Here is a 21,157-nt window from a genome sequence, read left to right as displayed (position 1 = left end):
CTGAGCCACAAGGGAAGCCCAAGGATAAAATACATTTGACATCAAATCACCAGGCAGTAACTCATCACCATTACTAGGTTTCCTGTTCATTAAAAGAAGCTGAGGCCCACTCAAATCCAATAAACGCTTACTGAGCACTTACTGTGTGTTCCCCTGGGCACTGGGGTCACAGAGATCAATGCCACGGACTCCCTGCACTGTAGGAAGACAGAGCAAAGCTAAACACCCAGTTCCATTCTGACTCTTTGGTGAATTCTGGCGGTATTTACGCCATGGAAATTCCTTCACAAGTGACCAATAAAATTTGTCTAAAGATATTCAATGAAATATTCTCTGTGTGAGTAAACAGACACAAACAATACCCATAAATAATAGCATTCCTTCTCCCTATGGCAGGAGGAAATACAGTTGAAACCTAGTAACCTACATCAAATTTTCTTTTAAAAATGCCATGAGAGATACATGTTAAAATATAAACAACTAATTATGAATAAGAAAATGGTTTTCTTTCCCTTTCCTAAACAATGAAGTCCCAAAGCCATTTTCTGGGACTGAGGAAGGACAGGGAAAGGACATGTGTGTGGAGGGCTGGTGGCTGGACTGGAGGGGACAGAACAGGGCAGGGTAAGGAGGGCATCCCCAGAGGGAAGCAGCGGGAGCCTGATCACATCCAAGGACTTGATGCAACAAGAAAATACACTGAGAATCTGGGGAGTAAGTCTTCTCTCTGTCAGAGAAGAAGAGAATCAGAACTATGGAAACAGAAAATTAGAATGAAGCCTGTGGTGAGAGTTACTGCCGTGAACTCATTTTCTATATATACAGACAGATAAAGAAATAAATGTAAATGCAAGTGTGTGTGTATACATACAAATATTTACCTGCTGTGTCCAATGAGAAAGTCTAAAAGCAATGATACTCTAGCAGCAATGAGCACATCTAAAACACAGACTCTGGTTTCTAATCACCACTAAGAGACACATTTCTCCTTGGAGAAATGACTGATTTCAAAGCTGCAACATGAGAGGAGCCTGAAACAGGAAAAGTGCCCCAAAGAATGATGGGACATGTCAAGCGGTAACAGAATTCAGCTTAAAGAAACTTCCACTGGTCAAATCTGGAGCAATCTGAGGATAAAAGTAAAGAATAATAGGTAATACTTTAAGTAAACTATAATCCCTTAGACCTAAAATTAACTAATGAGCAAAGCTTTTTAAGGAATGAAGTATTTACATATTTTCAAAATACTTCTCCACAAAATACCTATTAGTCACACAGGGATAAAAAAATTGTTTTCAAAGGACCAGTATGGAAAACAACCTTACTCAAATGATCAAAGTTAACACAACCAGTAAAGCAGCACATGGAAACCATGCACCAGACCACAGGATGCAATGAGAAGCATCCATGTCGTGGTATTTTTGCCAAAGATGTGTAGCAAGAGTCTAATTACAAGGAACATCAGAGGAACCCAAACTAAGAGACATTTTACAAAATAACTGGCTTGCAACCTTTAGATGTCATGAAAATCTAGATGCATCCATGATTCTGACCCAGATCCTTTTGCTGTTAAGGACATGACTGAATAACTAGCAAACCCTAAACAGGGTCTGAGGATTTAGATGGCAGTGACTTATCCATGTATTTTTCCTGACTGTGATGGTTGGTTTCTGATCATGGAGAATACCTTATTTGAGAAAATACAGACTAAAATATTTTGGAGTAAGGCAGTGGCACCTTATTCTCATATAGTTGTTAGCTACTTCTACCAAGTTTAAGCTAGTGTATGTGTGTGTGCAAGTGTATAAAACTTCAGACTTACAGAGGTATGTGTCTTCCTTTCTTCCCTCTACCAACTCCCCACCCCCACCCCACACACATCAGAAAGAAAAAGAAAACAGAAAGAAGACAACAATAGTACAATTTACCAGGCTAAGTGAACCAAGATCTATTAGCTACCAGGCAGTTTCCACAGCCTGCTGAAGATCAAAATGGATCTGAAAGATGAAAATACAAACTGCTGGTGAAAATAAAAAACAGCCATGGTTTGTAAGGTGGCTTTCTGCCTCTCCATAATCACTCCTCTGGGGTTTGGATCCATTGTAAAACCTAGTATACAAGATGTCTGTAATCCCCTCAAACCTTTTGGTCAATGGGTCTGTCTGACCTTAGAAGATAAGTCATGTAGTCAACCAGTGTGACATTTAGTGTTTGGTATAGACTTGCCAGACTCTTCTTTTTTTTTTTTCCCCTCCATTCTTCTATTGCTAAATATTTATTTTGCTTTTCAGGTTTCTACAATATTTTCATTGTACTGCAAATTTTCTATTTACACAATATTAGCTTTTCTTCCTTTCTCCTTCCCTCCTTACTTTTCTTCTTTGTATTTTGCTATTAATTTCCATGTAGCAGATCATTTTATCAAAAATCTGTGAGACCCTCCATATAAGTTAAAAGCTTGATTTTATAATAATCGTAGGAATATTCCTGTTTCTTCAAAGCATTGACAACGTTGCCTTAAGTACTTTGATCTCTGTACTTTAACTTTTCTATGTGATTTTGAAAGTCAAAGTGTTAACTGCCCAGTCATGTCCGACTCTTTGCAACCCCATGGACTGTAGACCACCAGGCTCCTCTGTCCCTGGAATTCTCCAGGCAAAAATACTGGAGTGGGTTGCCATTTCCTTCTCCAGGGCCAGACCCTTCTTAACAAGTCTTACAATACAGGTCAAGCCATCAGCAGTACGATCTGGAGATGACATCACAATAAAGAAAAGTCTTACCAGGTTTCAAAAGCCACCAAGACTTTCATTCAAAATTTTTGTAGTTTGCCTGGCTAAGACCAATGCTAAGAATCCACTGATTTGTTAGGCCATTATACGAAGAATAAAGGGGAAAAAAGTTGGTTCTAGAATCAGTTCGAGGCAGACCTGCCTCTAATGCTTTCAGGGCCTGAGGGTAAGAGTACAAATGAAAACCCATATATCATGTCTACACATCCAGTTATAAATTACACTAATAAGCTATTAAGTAAAGTATATTGTATTCTCCTGCCTTGACAAATAAACCTCCTTCATAACCACCTGGAAAACCAGGTTCAAATCTGGAATTCTCACACTGCATAGGAGTCCTGTGTCAGAGGAGGTACCCTGGGAAGGTCACCCCCATCTCATTCTGGCTCACCCACAATGTAAGGAGCTTTGAACCTGACTTTGCATAAGGCTTTGCCCATCCTTCCCCACCAAAACATCTAATCCTCAGGCCGAGGCATTCAGACGCTGTGGTAAGGTCCACACTCCAGAGGCAGACAGGGAAGCAGTCCACAAAAGCCTAGAAAGTGGGTCTGAGGCTATCTGGCCAGGAGATTCCAGGGGTCCAGGTACCCAGAATGGGGTTGAGAACTGGGGGGAAGGCTACGGGAACCAGGCAGATGCACCTTCTTGATCTCATGGGCTCCTTACCCTGTGAGGGGAACGGCTGGAGGAAGGCCAGAGTGGGACCTTCTAGAGCACCACGGCCAAGGGTAGAGGCCCTTTGCCCTTCCCAACTTTAGGGCAGATTTAGTCCCAGTTCTGCCACTAGTTTGTGACCGTGGACCAATGACTTCACCTCTCTTGGGTCTGTGGCAGACAACTTTTAGAGAAGTTTCCTGGGATCTAAGAAGGAGGCCCCTGTGTCCTTGGCTTTAATGTGTACCAACCCACCAGCGCAGGTGACAGAGTCTGAGGTGGTCACACGATCCAAGCCAGGCCTACCAGATTCCTTAATCAAGAATAGAAAGCTGGAAATAGAGACACATTCATGGCAGAACTCTAAAGAGAAAGGCCAGATTTCTGCTGCCTTCAGGGCTTCACAGCTGCCCTTGTTTTTTCCTCTTCTCAGATCACAGGAATAAACTCCATGCTTCTTGGGCTACTGCAGCCTGCCTCCAATGAACACCCCCGTTTTTGGTTCAAAGTATCCAAACTCTACTATCGTGGCTCATGACAAAAATAAAACTTAACCAAGCTGCCTAATCTGTAGTAGAACAGAAGCAAAAGGCAATGCTTGCCTTACCCACCTCACTGGCATCGAGTTTATAATGAGAAAAGGCTGCCTAACAGAGCTTTCAGGGAGTGAAGAGCCTTCAGATGAAGCAGCCACAGAGCCTGCAAGGTAGCAGCCGCTACCATTCACCCAAACGAAGTAACCGCTCCTATTCCACCATGTCCTCAGCTCATGAATCCCTGTCTGGTAGGCCTCACCCACTCCCCTCCACAGTCCCATTTTCTTCCCTGATCATTCTGGGCCTTGAGGATTTCGGTCTGAGAGTCTAGTTAAGACTCATAACAAGCCTTCTTACACTGGGCAGTGGCTTCCTGAGGCAGAGACCACAGTGAAAGGCTCAGCGTAGATCGGAGCAGATTTCCAACAAACACCCAGGAGCTGATAAGACCCACCTGCCTTTCATTTGCCAAAAAGCCCAACAGTAAATATAAAAGATGAATTCTCCACACAGTCTATCAGCTATCAAATTAAGGGGTTGTGCTGAGCCATTTAGATAGTGGAAGACTGCAATAACCTCTGTGCAATAGGAAACTGGCTCAATAGATCACGGCAAGGCAAAGCGAGGAAGACCTACCAGACAGCCACTTAAAATGTTCTCCAACTGTATGCCAACTATACCTCAATAAATAAAATAGAGTAGAACAGAAGCATGCTCTCCAAAGTAGACACAAAGATTTGAGAAGTGCTTACAAAAATACACGGAGTGAAAAAAGGAAAAGACAATACATATATATATATGCCACATACATTAGGTCATTATATGTCTTGTATATATTTACATATATTAACTAGCACTCTAATTTATTATGTACATGCATAAAAAGAATAGTGACATTATTGGGTAGCAGGATTCACATTTTCTCAGTTTGTTCTATATTTTCCACATTGGAACTTGTGAAACCATTTTGTTTTTTTGTGGGGTTTTTTTTGGCTGTGCCACACAGCATGTGGGATCTTAATTCCCTAACTAGGGATCAAATCCGTGCCTCCTGCAATGGAAGCATCAAATCTTAACCCCTGGACCACCAGGGAAGTACCCTATTTTACTTTTTAAAATCAGGCTGAACATCTATAACAAATGATAAAGATCTGGAAGTAAAGCAGCATGTAAATCAGAATTGAAACAACTTTCAAATTACAGATTTCGAGGTCTAATTTCCACACCTACTTATCAGAGACTGTAGTTTTCAAAAGCATTTTAACAACTGACAACCACAACCCGAGACAGTTTTCACACTCAGCAGAGTGGCAAAAGAGCCCAAAGTTACCAAATGTTACTGTTACATGCTGCTGGGTTGAAATGTAAATAGAGAAAACTCCTTAAGACTTATTTTTTGGAGTCTGGTGAAGTTGAAGGTGTACACATTCTAATTCTCCTATGCCCTAGAGAAATCACACACCTATCCAAAGAGATTATCTATGCACGCACACAACACTGACTGCAGCATAATATGTAACACCAAAAACTTACATAGCTAAATACCTATTAATAGGAGATTAAATAGTAACGTTTTCACACAATACTCTGTGGTCAAAACAAATAAACAAAAAACCCACCAAAAAACCTGTCTTGCAATAACTGTTGTCCAAGAGAACTTGCAATGATGACAAGAAAACTTTGTATATGGGTGCTTTGCAATATGGATGCCACACGCCACGTGTGGTTACTGAGCATGTGAAATGTGGCTAGTGAGACTGCAGAACTGAATTTTTAAATTAAATTTTATTACCCCCCCAAAAAAAATAAATGAAATAAATTTAATTTTATTAATTTTAATTTGAATGGCCACATGCAGCTGGTGGCTACCATAATGGATAGCAAAGCTCCAGACCTACACACAAACACAGATGGCCTCACAAAGTTACTCTTAAAAAGTACGTGAAAAAAAAAAGCATGTAAAACCAATTTTTAAGAAGTTAAAAAGCATGCCAAACAATTCTGTATTGCTTGGAAACACAGGCGAGCAGGAAGAAGAAATGCACGGGAATGAGAAACATGCCTGAGGACAGCGGTTCCTCATGTGGGCGAGGGGCATCCAAATGGCCTCGACCACCCAATCGTGTTTCATGCTTTAAACTGGGTGGTGGTTTCATGGTGGTTTAGCTCTACATTCTTAACTTCTACCCTACAACATCACCTAGTAAGCGTCATTCCATTGCTGAGATTTACAAACACATGATAAAGCACTATGCCAAGCCGGCCTATGTCCACGCTTTATGGATACCTTAGTAAACCTGTACAAACGTGCCAGCAGACTTGAGGAGGAGACAGAGGAGGAACATGCAGATTGGTACAAGGGTCCTGGAAAACTTCTGGTTATTAAGGTGGATAGTGTTTGCTTTATTGTTAGGTTTTGTAACTTGCACTGATGTCACATGATTTTTATGTATCAAATATCACACATACACACAGACAAGACTGTGCTGTGATGCTGGCAGGGACTTCTATTCCTCATCCATAGAACCGAGAAACTTCTCTCCAATGAGACAAGGCACCACCAGCACCGCTCCAAAACTCTTCTACTTGGGAGACCTACCATCAGCTTCCCACCAAATCCTCTGCAATATACACCCTGCCCCCTCCCTGCCTGCCCCCCAACCACAAACACACCAAGTCACTCTGACAGGCCTCTCTGGCCTACAGGTTCTGGTCCAGCCAACAACTCAATAACAGACTTCTCCACATTCCTCACCAAGAACCTTGTCTTCTTTAAAAGTCTGTTCTCTCAGCTCAGTTCAAATAACCTCAACTATGAGAACTAACATACTACAACACTAATCAATTTATTCAATCACAAAGAAAGTTAAATCCTTTCTAACTAATGAACAAATCCTTTTTACAATGACAGTAATCTCCCAAGTTGGGTCATGTTATGCTGCTGCAACAGCCACTACTGCACAGTGAACAAACAGGTCCTGAACACGAACGTGTGGGCACTGCACTAGGAACACAGCTGTGAACAAAACGGCCTGGCCCAGGTCGAATGGAGTTTGCGTGAATGAGAGAGACACTGACAAGTCATCTGAGGGGCAACGGGTGCTACAATCAATGTGCCACAGAGGAGAGGAGGAGCTACACTAGTCAGTCACCAGGAATGCTGCTTTAAAGACGGGACTGACAGAAGGATGAGAGAGTTGTCAACAAAGGGCTCAGAGAGGGAGAAATCAAAACATGAATCACTCTTCAACTGTGGAATTTCACAACTAATTCATGAAAAAGGGATTTCCAGGGCCCAAATTAGTCACCCACAGAAGTGGTAAAATTAAGTCTGTACTTCTTAGCATGTCAGAAGCAAATCTTTATGTTTAATCTTTAAAAAGCTATCACAGAGCATATCCACCCTCAGGAATCTATCCACTCCTATCCGGTAGCCCCCTAACAATAAAGAAACATAAGCAGCAACATGGGAGCACACTGGTGGTCATTCATCCTGAAAGTTCTCAGAAGTGATCCTGATTTTCACATATTTCACCCCGCCATCCTAACCAAATTTCAAGTCATCCTGGAAACTCCAAGGGGATGCACCTTATGGTGATAAAGCAGACCTGCACCCTTGGCCACTACCTGTGTTCTCCCCCTCCCTGTGTTAGCCTCTCAGTCACGTCTGACTCCTTGTGACCCCATGGACTGTACCCGCCAGGCTCCTCTGTCTATGGGATTCTCCAGGCAAGAATATTGGAGTTGAGTAGCCATTCCCTTCTCCAGGGGACCTTCTTGACCCAGGAATCAAACCCAGGTCTCCTGCAGTGTAGGTGGATTCTTTACCATCTGAGCCACCAGGGAAGCCCTCCTAGTCCTTCCTTCTGACAGAGCTGTGTGATCTCAGGCAGGTCCCTTAACTTCTCTGGGCTTCAGGGTCTGCTGTAAATGGAGATAAGACAACTAACGCACTTCCTTGCACCAGATGCAGTGCCTTGTACACAGTAGGCATTCTGCAACTCACAGATACAGAAAGAATTGGCTGTTTGGAGCCAGGGAAGTCAGAGTCATTTTGTCTCAACATCTGAGCTTCTTCTTGACCGTTTCCTGTGACTGGGTGCTGATCTTGGCTTTGGCGCTTGCCAGTCTGTTCTTCACATTTCAACTCTGACAACTCTTCCTCAGAGAAACCTTTCCAGACACTTCCTCATCATAAAACCGCTGCCATCTCCTTTACGTGCTAACCCACTTCACGTCTGTGCCCGAGACCTGTTTCTGGGGAAATCTGTCTCATGACTCCTCCTGGGCACCAAATGAAGCACACAGTGTCCTCCTGAGCACCAGTCTCTGGGCTGGGCATCTGCCCACCACTGTAGTTCTCACCGTCGCACAGGTGCTAGAAAGGCCCGGCCAGCATCTTCCTAGACGGTGTGAAAACCACAGGCTCTGTTTTTCCTCTTTGTTTTTTAACGTTTCTAATTTCGGCGCACAATGTGTACCTTCAAGCGCAAGTGGCTGTACAGCATAGGGCTGAGCCCAAGGAAAAGGGGGAGGGGAGGGGAACCCTCGCCAGGGGCCTTTCACAGGAAACAGGAAGTGGCTGCTCCCACCCCCAGCCTGCGCGGCTCAGCAGAGCCCAACTAGTTGAAAGGGCAGAATCTAAACCCAGGGATTTTTGAATTGGAGGAAAACTTCGAAACTGTGGAGCAGTCACTGCCAAAATGGAGACGGCACATTCTCGCAAGGTGGCCGAGCCCCGGCCTGGCCCCTCGCCTTCCGCAGCTCCCGGGGAGGCCGCACAAAGACAAGGTTTGGAATCCCGGAGATTGTCATGAGGAATGCCCTGCATGCCTCACGACCTTCACGGCTTGGGGTTGGAATCCAAGCCTGAATTGTCCCCGTGAAACAGCTGACTAACAATGTCAGCTGGGGAATATTTTGATACCTTCAAATTGGGCCCCATGGAGGAAGAGGCTACACAAAGAGCTGTGTGCCTGAAGAGCCCGCAGAATGGTACGCAGAGGCCACCCAGGGCCTGCCAGGGCTGCCCACATTCTCCTCATAGCTCGCTAAAGTGGCTCCCAAAAGAGGTTTCCAGATTCGCCCCAGTGGGCACCAGCAGACTGACTCCCAGAAAACTTCCCGCTGTGCAGGGCTCACAAGGCTAGGGCTCTCTCCATTTGAATGTGAAAGGCCCGCCTCAATCAGAGGAGGCCCTTAAGCCATAAAACCCTTCACACCAAGGCCAAGTGTCACACTCGTAAGAGGGTGTGATTTATAAATTGACAGCACCCACAAAGCTGCTTTTGTCCTCCTCCCTTAGTTAACAATTTATCTCCCCCAACCAAACTCACGGAGCCATTCAGATAAAGCTTGACTGGGCCTCAAGAAGAAAGAAAGAAAGGAAGAAAGAAAAAGACGCAAGTTTTGGCCAAAACACTAATGTTCGCTCTGGACAATTATGGTCCTGTGAATAGACACTAAAATTAGGGCTTAATAATTCTCTGTATCGCACTCACAGCGTCGAACTATTCCACACAAACAATAAAGAGCAAGAGAAAGAAAATCTCCAACGCAGCCTTGCTGGAAACTCAAGAGTTCCACTTTTGTGGTTTTCTGCAGTCTCTTTTGTGGTTTCTGCACTCCTAGAATCCCCCCTTTAGAGCAATTTTAACTCAACGCCCTGCCCAGCTGGTTTTCTTTCTCAACAAAATCTACAAAGCAAAGAGTAAATATGGGCTTGGCCATGTCTTTCCTCTTGGTTTAACAAAACCAATTCTGGCCACTTGGGTTTGTTTTCCTCATCGCGTGAATTCCCTTCTCAAATTCCAACACTAGCTATGAAACCATCATCTACCTACTGATTCTCTTTCCACTCTTTCTTATGTAAAATGAATTAATAGTACCAATCCTAGCAGAGACTAAGCCCCTAACATAAACTATGTTCAAAAAAATAGATATACCTGAGAACACCTGTCAATAGTAAGACCTTTCATCTTAAAAGGTTATTTGGTGGGGAAAAAGCCAAAAACTTTATTTTAAAAAGGCAATGAAAAATCACATCTGGGCCTCACTTGGTCCACATTTTCTCCAGAAGACCATCTACGTCGTCTTCTTCATTGACTACGCTAAACCCTTTGATTGTGTAGATCACAACAAACTAGAAAATTCTTAAAGAGAAGGCAATACCAGGCCACCTTATCTGACCCTGAGAAAGCAACACCTAGAACCAGACATGGAACAACAGACTGGCTCCAAATTGGGAAAGGAGTACGTCAAGGCTGTATATTGTCACCCTGCTTATTTAACCGATATACAGAATACATCATGTGAAATGCCAGGCTGGATGACTCGCAAGCTGGATTCAAGATTGCCAGGAGAAATATGAACAGCCTCAGTTATGTAGACGATACCACTCTAATGGCAGAAAGCAAAGAGGAACTAAAGAGCCTCTTGAGAGTGAAAGAGGAGAGTAACAAAGCTGGCTTAAAACTCAACATTCAGTGAACTAGGATCATGGCATCTGGTCCCATCACTTCACAGCAAATAGATGGGGAAAGAGCGGAAACAATGACAGATTTTATTTTCTTGGGCTCCAAAATCACTGCAGACAATGAGGGCAGCCATGAAATTAAAAGATGCTTGCTCCTTGGAAGAAAAGCTATGACCAACCCAGACAGCATATTAAAAAACAGAGACATCACTTAGTCTACAAAGGTCCATATAGTCAAAGCTACGGTTTCTCCAAGAGTCATGTAGGAATATGAGAGTTTGACTACAGAGAAGGTTGAGCACTGAAGAACTGATGCTTTCAAGCTGTGGTGCTAGAAAAGACTCGAGAGTCTGTTGGAATGCAAGGAGATCAAACCAGTCAATCCTAAAGGAAATTGGAAGGACTGATGCTGAAGCTGAAGCTCCAATAATTTGGCCACCTGATGTGAAGAGATGACACACTGTAAAAGACCCTGATGCTGAGAAAGACTGAGGGCAGGAGAGGAAGGCCACAGAGGTTGAGATGGTTGAATGGCATCACCAACTCAATGGACATGAGCTTGGGAAAACTCTTGAGATAGTGAAGGACTGGGAAGCCTGGCGTGCTGCAGTCCAGGCGGTCGCAAAGACTCAGACATGACTTAGCTACTGAACACACAACCTCATGGCAGCAGCCAGCTGGCACTAAGCACGTCTGCCCCCCTGTAAAGGGGACAAGCACTGGCCCACTCTGCCCAGGCCCCTCCCTTCAGGGCCACATATTTCCCTCCCTGGTTATGGCCTGGAGCCTCCAGGACCCCAGGGCTTTTTGACTTAACACTCCCCCCCCAACATAACTTTTTTCTTAATTTTTACTGAGTATAGCATTCTTGCCTGGGAAATCCCATGGACAGAGAAGCCTAGCAGGCTACACAGTCCATGGGGTTGCAAAAAAGTCAGATATGACTTAGCAACTAAAACAAGTATGACTTCGCAACTAAAACAGCAACAGCACAATTACAGCTGCTTTACAATGCTGGGTTAGTTTCTAATGTACAACAAAGTGAATCAGCTGCATCAACATACCTTCTTAACCATGGTTGTCTCAGATGAATCAAGTTTGGCTCTCTTGGTATCAGGTCCATCTTCTACTCCTTGACTGACTTTGGCAACTTTGGTTTTCTCCCTAGAGGATGACAAGCAGAGGGAATCGAGTTTTACTCTGTGAATTATGCCATGAGAACAAAAAGAGCATCACCAGCTCACTGCGTGGAATGGATGGTGGTTAAGAGCAACATCTCACACTGATCTGGGCTCAGATCCCAGCCCGGCACACTACCTGATGTGGCATTTACCCACTATGTGGGAATAGTAACCCCTGCAGGATTATTAAGAGAAATAACCAATTGCTTGGCAGACTGCCAAGCACACAGTATGTTCTCAATAGATGTTGTAAACATTCCCTGAATTCAATCCCTCCCATCTACCATGGGGAGCTCACCTTCAAATAATCTGGCCTTCTTTTCTCTACAGTGGCTTCTTTATCCATTTAGAACATGCCCAAAGACTAGATTTTCTTAAAGCCATCACACATTAGAGTTACAAGAGATTCTGAACATGTCTATCCTTCCCCCATCTTGACTTCACAGGCAAGAAACCTGCAGACTGAAGAGAGCTCAGGGGCTCCCCTGAGAAGTTCAATGAAAGAAGCAGTTCCTGTCCTGACTCCTGGTGGGGGGCTTCACTACCACACAGGGTCTCTCTTTATCTCTCATCGGCAAGGCCATGGTCAAAAGTCACAGCCCCCAAACCAACTCTTGTCATCTTACAAGAATGGTATCATCACCATCTTTCATCTAGAAGCTGTAAGTTCAAAATATGGTAGGTCTCATCATGTGAGACTTACCCATGATCTGCAACCTCAAGGTGCAAGAAGAGGAGGTCTGTTTGTTCCACCAGAGTTGCCTCTGGACCCTGGAGATGTTCCAAGGTAGACTCTGGCTGAGAGTGCCTCCAGAGTTGCCCATTTAACTAGTTAGTACTCAGTTTATTAGCTCTCAAACCTAAACACACAAAAGCCCAAGCTGGGAAACAAATGTATACAATCTAATCAAGTCGTCCCTAAACAGAAAGCAAAGCCCAGACTGATCAGATACCCATGCAGTGTGCTTTGATCACCTTAGAAATGCCTTTCTCATGACCTAGAGCAGCTGTTTCCAACCTTTTTTGCATGGTGGGGGGTGGGGTGGGGGGCACACCAGTTCTGTGGAAGACAATCTTTCCATGGTCAGGGCGGGGGATGGTTCAAGTGGTAATGCAAGTGATGGGGAGCAGGAGGTGAAGCTCCGCCCACCTCCTGCTGCAGCAGCCTGTTTCCTAACAGGTCAAAGACTGGTACCAGTCGGGGGTCTTGGAGTTGGGGACCCCCTGCTCTAGGGGAGACCACCAATTTGGAAGGCAGGAGCCACTTCTCCTACAATTCTGAATACACAATCTATGTATTCAATAAGCTGTTAACTGATTTCCCAAAGTTCTAAGTACTAGAGTAAAATACTTTCCTTAAACGGGTCATTTCCTGTTCTGTTGTGTTGTTCAATCACTAAGTCATGCCCAACTCTTTTCAATCCCATGGACTGCAGCACACCAGGATTCCCTGTCCTTCACTATCTCCCAGAGTCTGCTCAAATTTATGTCCATTGAGTCGGTGATGCTATCTAACCATTTCAGTCATTTCCTACCCGTGAGTAAAAGTACATTTTAAAATGCTATGTTCTCTCCTCCTTTCCCTGAACTTACTCTACAAATTCATGCTCTCCAAGATTGGCAAACGTGTATCCATGGTAGCCAAAAACATCGCCCGTAAAGAACTTGATGCTATTTTTGTGACAGATCTGGTCAACTTTCACTATGACGTCCCTGGAGCAGCAAGTCAGACATACCTGCAGAAGAAAAGAAAGTGGCTGCATGTGAGTTAGGCAGACCATGACTCACCGCCCAGATGTCTAAATAAACCTTAATGAACAGTCTCTCTGGGCATGTCTAAAGCCAGTTTCAAACTGGTACAACAAGTTCTTTGGATCCTCAGGTTAGAAGACAAAAGAACAGTTGCAGGTTTCAGTGTGCAGAAAATGTAAATCATCAAGACTGTCATCTCATCTTCTGCGACCAAAATGAAACATGTTGAGCTATTAAGTAACAGGCACTCAATGAATTTGTTTCCTTAAATCATGAACATACATAAACCACATTTCACAGTTTACATGAAAAGACAGTAATATAACTCAGAGTAAGTTATTTCTAAATCATTAAACTTATTAAAGTCTGATTAAGCTACAGCAAGAAACAAAACCAGTTTTTAAAATTTACCCAAAGGTCATGTTTAAATACAAGGGCACTATCACCCCCCCTTCTTTTGACTGATGTGTGATGATAAAGAAGATAAACAAGTCCCGTTGAGATTATTTTTCCACAGTTTTCGATGTGAAACTTAATCTGAATTTAAGGACAAAAGAAAAGGTTATAGCCCAAGTGACCTCCCATTCAGAGTTAAGACAATGAGCTGGTGATTCACTCAGGGGAATCATCAATGTTGCTCTGAGGCCTCCAGGTCATGTTCCAGTAAGTTGAGGTATTGGAAATGGCTACGTTTTACTGCACAGGACACCATCTTTTCAGGAAAAGTTTTGTGATTGGGAGCAGAAAGACAACTTCTAAATCGCACGTGTTTCCTTCTGAACAGAGAAAGTTGGAGAAGAAATTCCCAAAGGATGTTTTCATTTGATAACCCTCTTTGCTGCTGTCTGGGAGCCTGAACACTGATATATCACTCACAGAGAAATGTGTGTCACCACTGCCATTCAGAGGATGCAGCCACCCGGGGAGAAAGCAAATCTAGAAGATAAGACAGGTGCAGTTGAACATGCAAACTGTCTGAACGGAGCTCTGCAGTCAAAAGTGAGTGTGAAAACCTATGAGGACCAATCAAACATGGCTCAAACAAGTCACGCTTGCCCCGTGAACATGCCTTATATTAATACAAGCAACAACCCCTTGTTTCAGTTCTAACAAAGCTTTAGTGGCTAGAAGTTCAAGGACACCTAGAGTAAACCAAATGTGGTTGCTATGGATAAAGAGATGAAAGATGACATATGTCCAAATGGAAAATGTTCCAATATCTGGACTTACAAAACAGAGTGAAAAAAAATCTTAAAGGGACAAAACGCATAGATTAACCATCCTTTGAGGCCCACATTTGCACGTATGAGATACAATGGCGTGGAAACCAACCTCAAATCCTAACCTCTCATGTAATGGGTCTTTCATTAAAAAACCAAGCAGATCATCTCTGACCATTACATGGTTATCCAACATTTATTAAGCTTTTCCAGGGCGGAGGGAACTATGTCTGAAAGGTCGTGTAGACACTAAAGCAGAATTTCACTTATCCTTTCACCTCTGCAGAGATTTGGCAGTGAAATCAAATGAGGTCGGATATCCTTCATTTGGCTTATGACTACAGTGATTCTGTCTAGTTATCCATGGCAACATGGTCAAAGCGGCTGTGTGGAAGAAAGAGATATAGACAGACCAAGATCAGGTGTGCTCTTTTTAAAAAAAGACAAAATACAGACTGGAGTTTGATATTTCTAACAAAAAAATGACGCTGCTACAGAAATTAATCACCAACTTGTTAAGTTTTCGGAAGAAAACATTTGCAGTGAAATGTATTAAAGCTGTGTGCAAAGATTCTGGAAGGAAGACAGAACACCAGTGATGAAAACTGATCTTGGGGGAAATATGCTGAAAGAAGAAACCAAAAGGCAGCAACTCACAAGCAGCTAAAGCAGATTCAACAGCTTGGGTCTGCCTACCCCACACACTCAGTAAACTAAGGCCAAACACTAATGAGGCATATACGCACTAAGGTAATATAAGACTTCACCCAACTAGGGCAACAGCTTGGGTTGCCCGAAAACCTGGTTCGGGTTTCTCCTTAAGACAGTACAGAAAAACCCGAACCAACTTTTTGGCCCACCCAATACTAAAAGCGAAGAACAGAACAGCCTACAAACTATATTGGGAAAAAGCTCAGATTTGAGAGTCTAATACCCCAGGGGACCTAATATACATACAACTAGTGCTTAATTCCTACAGCAGATCTTACATTCTCTATGAAACTTACAGCATCAAATTGGGCGAAAAACGACTCGGGTTTCTTTTCTATATTCTCAGTGTCCACCTTCACATCCACCATGGGGTTGAGATTCTGTGCTCGCTCCAAAGAGGCTTCAGCCCTGTTTCGGCCAACAGACCCAGTACGGATCAAGAACTGGGCTCCGGGGTCTTCTGGAGATACCTGGGAAGGAATTTTTTTTTTTAATATTTGAATTTGGCAGGAAATAACAAATGAACTTTTCCATTTTATTTTTTTAATTCTTTAATGAATTTGTTACAGTGTAGCCTGTTTTATGTTTTGGTTTTTTGGCTAAGAGCATGTGGGATCTTAGCTTCTGGACCAAGGACTGAACTCCCTGCATTGGAAAGCAAAGTCATAACTACTGGACTGCCCAGGAAGTTCCCCTGAGCTTTTCCATTTTAAAGGGTAACTAAAATATCTACCATCTAATTGTATTATGACTGTTTCTATAGGAATTTGTCCAATGCAGATTCCCTATACTCTTTCCTCCTGAGGCTTTAAAACAGACATCTAACTTTTTTTTTCTTTTTTAAACTGGGCATTGATGGTTAAAGAGCACCCCCTTGTGTTTATAGTGAAAATTCACTCTAAACAAAAAAGTCCATGCTTTCTTAATTTTTTTTTTTGCTTTCTTAATTTTTAACTGCCAACAAAATGACATAATCATGAGTGCTAAGAATTGACCAAAAATACCTACCATGTGCCCAACTCAAAGCATTCATAGAAAGACATAAGTAGTTTAAAAGATGCAGTCCCTGCCTACAAGTGGTTTCAAATCAAACCGATGCAAAAATCAGACACAATTAAGAATGCTGGAAACGAACTCTTAAATTCAATTAAAACTCAGAAAGGAGGTGAGATGAGCAGAGGCTGGAACAGAGGGACAATTTCACTCAGAAGGCTGGACATCACCAGAAGAGAGCCTCAAAGACAGATAATATAATCCCCTGATAGCCACTAAGTAGGATTAGATTCCACTGTTCAAAATGCATTTCTTCACATATCAAACGTCTAACTTAATCATTCACCTCCATGGATGACCACACCACCTTTACCAAGCCTGGGCTCAGCAGAGGAAATCCTGCTCTCCTGCCAACTATGCACAGCACACACTGTCCCTATGATCTTTCCTCCAAGTATGCGGGGCTGGTCCTCCTCCCGCTTCAGGCCAGCCGTCTAACAGTACCCGTGACCCATCCCAGGATCTCACAACACAGAGAGATTGTACATCATAGCAGTTTCTGGAATAATTGAGCTTGGATTCAAATCGGTGACTCAAATCCTGGCTCAAGGACTTAAATGTGTGATTTTGAGCAAATATGAAGAAATCCCATGTAAAAAGAGGACCTTACTAGAAGCAATGCACTTACTCAACACTCTACCTAGGTTACCTGGGTCATCTGGGCCTTACTCCTTGGCCTCTCAGCTCCCAGTTCTCCTTCCCCCTCACCGGACACCCCAGTCTCTATATGGGCCCTCTATATGGGCAGCTGTCTTCAAGATTCCATTTCAGAATCACTCATCTTTTTACTCTATGTAGCTCCATAAACCAACTCCATAACTTTTAGTATCTACCGAAGTCTACTGTTGTTTCTCAAATTGTTTTTACTGATACAGACTGCTTCCCGATCCATTTGAGTCTTACGTTAAACTGTCCATCAGATATTTCCTGCTGTAGATCCCGGGGGCCGGCCAATCACATGTGATTCCTACATTTGTTGTCTTTGTTAATGAGCCCACCAGTCACCCATCCAGTCACCAGAGCCAGAAACCTGGTCTTCGCATCTTCGACATTTCCTTGATAGCAGCCACCAGGTGACAGGACTGAGCAGGTGGGCTCTGCCAGGAGTCAGGGCCTGGGTTCTGGTGCTCCCACTAACTACTGTGACCTTGGGTGGGCCATGCTTCACCTCCTTTCCTTCCATTTTCTTATGTGTAAAATAGGGATGATGATCCCTCCATCTCAGAGTTATTGTGAGGACTGAATGACACACCACACCTACGGCTCTAGGCACCGTGTGCAGCACCTCCAGTCCATGGCAGCGGCTGTGGTCACTCTTTGCTTCCCCACACAGAATCCACCCGACCCTACCACCTAAGCACCTCTCACCTCTAGGTGCTTCTCGCCATCTCTGTCATCACTGCCATTCCTCAGACTCTTTCCAACTCTCCCTAAACTACTGAGGCAGCCTTCTAAGTAGTCTTCTGTCCCATACCTTGTGCCATCCACAGTCTACACGGTATCAGTGATCTACACAAAGCCCAAAGCTCAGGTCACCCCTTGCCCATCTGAAACTCTCCAATGACTCCGCACCACCTGGGGAAGTAAGGAAAGGCTTATAGCGGAGCTTACCAGCGGGCCCTTCGTGACTTGGACCTCGCCTGCAATCTGCACCCTCACCCCCATCCCTTGGGCTTCACACTCTACAAATACCAAACTGCTTGCTATTTTTGATTCTACCATGCTGTGCTAATGTCCCCTGCCTAAAACACAGCCCCTCCAACCTTGAAAAATCTCTACTTGTTTTTTAAGACTCAGTTTAGCACTCTGGGAAGCCTTTCATGTCTCCCTGACACAACCTGAGTCAGGAAGCCTTCTCTGGTTTCTGGAAAAAACTGAGAATGGGAAACAAATCCTGTGTATCCCTCCCTTCCCCCCACCTACCTGCACCACATGGCATGTGGGATCTTAGTTCCCTGACCAGGGGTGGAACCTGCACCCAGGATCTTAACCACCAGACCACCAGCGAAGTCCCCCTTGTGGACTTTTCTATTGCCCCTACCTAGAACACTCCAAGGTAGCCAGTAGGTGTTCTTGGATGCGTGCTGATGTTAAGTGAAATGAAAAACTCTAAGAGGCGGAAATGAACATCTTCATTTTATAGGTGTACAAGCTGTCTCTGGGAGGTTAATGCCCTTGCCCAGCTTCAGAAGGTGGGACATGAGCCCAAGTCTGCATGATTCCCAAGTTTTTGAATCATGCAGCACTGTCTCCTCGGGATGTCTGTAGTCAGGGACAAAACCTTAAGCGAACAGCAAAAGGCAGAACCACTGAGGAGTGCTCATGAACTATGAAATTTATGAGACAGGCATCAGGCTGGGTAAGCTGACTGGGACCAGGTTACATGAAGCCAGTGCTTCTCAACCCTCCCTGACTTTTAGACTCACCTGAGAACTTTTCTTAAATAACTACCCGAATATTCTACAGCACAGATGGGACTGAGAACCACGTGTTAGGCTTTTGAAAACCAGTCAGAGGAGCGAGGCCTTGCAGCGGAAGGCAAGCAGAAAGCACCACCGGTCCTTGCACTGCAGAGGTAAGGGGTGACTCCGACACTGAGTGGCATTCGTCCCCAGGCTCAGGCGGTGACAGAAGCAGGTCACATGCCCTCAGTGTTCTCTCCTTGGTCCCCAGGGTCAGATTACACAACCAAATGAAGACGCTCTCATCCCACTGTCCCTTTGTTTTTCCAAGGACCTCCAAGTTTTGGAACCATCCTTCCCTGGGTCTCCATTCTTACCCTCTCTTGTTCAGTTGCTCGGTTGTGTCCAACTCTCTGCGACCCCAGGGGACTGCAGCACGCCAGGCTTCCCTGTCCTTCACTATCACCCTCTCTACCCAAGACAATTCTTCTGGGTGAGGTGTTCCTGCCACTAGGGGGCACTGTGGTGCCAATCACCCTTCAAGGGACACAGTAACTCCACTTTACAGACAAGCAAGCTCAGAGAGGAGATGGGAGTCTCCACTGGCAGACCTCGTGACATGTTGGAGGTGAATTCAAATCCTGCGTTGGCACTCAGTCTCCATGGCTACAGTGTCATTAACGCCAGCCCTCCTCTTTCACAGCCCTGAAAGGGCAAGCAGGAACACACGCAATCTCCATGTGTTTATACTGAGGGGTGGAGACTGTGAAGGACAGCGATATGGTGACAGCGAATCTCACCTGCTCGTGATCCAGCATGGTCAGTCCTTTCACTCCAGCCAGGATGAGATTCTTGGCGATTTCAGCCCCGAGTCCCTTCATGCCGACAAGAAGCACCCGAGAGGCCCGCAGCCTAAAAGGCAGACATTGTTAACAGGATGAGAGAGAACAGTGGAAGTACATCGAATCACTGAAGAACAAAACAAGACAAAGACAGGGAAGTAACTTTGGTTTTCATTGAATGCACTTAAGCACCAAGACCTCAGATCTTAGAAAAGAGACAGGCTCCACTCTATCCCGCAGAGAACAACTTATTCAACAACTGTTTATGGAGCACCTACAATACCAAGCACCCCTCTCAGTTGTGGAAATACAGCAGTGAAGAAACAGACACAATCCCTGCCCTCTCAGAGCTTGTATTTTATAGAGACGGACAAAGAGAGACACATAACATGTCAAAAAGTGATGAAAATCAAGCATGATGTGGATCAGTGATGGACCATGCTACTTTTGTCAGCCTGATCATGAAGGCCATTCCACAGAGGTACTGAGCAAAAATTAAAATGAAATGAAGGACAAGCACACAGGTAGTATTTGGGAGAAAAACGTGCCAGGTAGAGACAACAGCCAAAAACAGCCAAGTGCGAAAGCCCCAAAGCAACGGAATGCGTGGCCTGTTCCAGGAACAGGAAGGCAGAGAGAGAGGCTAAACAGCAGAGAGCCAAAGGAAGAATGACAGATGAGGCTGCAGAGAGAACCAGGGGCCACATCATGAAGGCTCTTACGAAGGCACTGTCAGGACGCTGGACTTTATACAAGATGGAAAGTCATGGGGTGGGGAGGGTGGGGGGTTAGAAGAGTGTCACAGTTGAGAGAGGATGATGGCTTGGACTAGTGTGACAGCAGAAGAGAAGGTGAGAAGGGGCACTATTTAAGCTATCACACACACGGTGGCCTGAAAGAGGATACATCTGGGAAGTGTTTATATCATTCTAAGTCTGTAGGGTGACAGAAGAGGAAGCTTAAAAAGAAAGTAATCAGAGGCTGGGCTATATCCCAGAAGTCTGGACTTAACTCCGAAGTCAGCAAAAAAGCAGCAGAGGTCCACAATCCCTTATGTGAAATTCCTGAACCAAAAATGTTTCAGAATCAGAATTTTTCCGATTGGAAAAAGGAAATAAAGAGTTTGCATCATGAAAAATCCCATCAGGGTCTTACAGGTCTTAGCACCTTGTAATCAAACCCATTAATATTTCTGCAGCAAATCTATTTTGTTCACACTGACAAGGATGAGTAAGAACTAAAGAAGAGTCTCACATAAATTCAGGGTCTGCTGGCCAATGAGCCTGCTCCTAGTTTAGGAAATGAGTCCATTCTCACATAGTACCACTACTAGGGAGAGCATGCAGAAACTCTTTTCCAAAAATGGTTCTAATAATTATGGACACTTGCATGTCATCAGGCTAGAAATCTTGAATGGGAATGAGGGCTGATAAAATCAAGTACTGCACTGATTCTTGATGCTAGCAAATTTGGGATTTCCTTCAATGGTATGATCAAAGGGTAAAATCGGGAGGAGGGAAAGAACACTGACAATAT

At 44.2% G+C, this 21,157-nt stretch overlaps 1 protein-coding gene across 5 annotated transcripts in view; it reads right to left on the bottom strand.

The window, feature by feature from the left end:
- Window positions 1–21,157, bottom strand: part of SAE1 (SUMO1 activating enzyme subunit 1) — a 60,520-nt gene that overhangs the window by 28,165 nt on the left and 11,198 nt on the right. For 3 of the 5 annotated variants that reach the window (XM_061139690.1, XM_061139689.1, XM_061139692.1), the window contains exons 2-6: window positions 19,580–19,691; window positions 15,621–15,794; window positions 14,270–14,329; window positions 13,235–13,377; window positions 11,525–11,624 (exon numbers count right to left, since the gene is read on the bottom strand). In XM_061139690.1, the coding sequence (XP_060995673.1) occupies window positions 11,525–11,624; window positions 13,235–13,377; window positions 14,270–14,329; window positions 15,621–15,794; window positions 19,580–19,691 (589 nt within the window). The remainder of the gene's footprint in view (window positions 1–11,524; window positions 11,625–13,234; window positions 13,378–14,269; window positions 14,330–15,620; window positions 15,795–19,579; window positions 19,692–21,157) is intronic. The other 2 variants (XM_061139693.1, XM_061139691.1) reach the window with 1 other exon arrangement.

This window comes from Dama dama, chromosome 4 (genome assembly GCF_033118175.1).
Source record: "Dama dama isolate Ldn47 chromosome 4, ASM3311817v1, whole genome shotgun sequence".
NCBI classification, from domain to species: Eukaryota; Metazoa; Chordata; class Mammalia; order Artiodactyla; family Cervidae; genus Dama; species Dama dama.
Note: the sequence above shows the minus strand (reverse complement) of the source record. Positions and strands in the feature narration are given on the sequence as shown.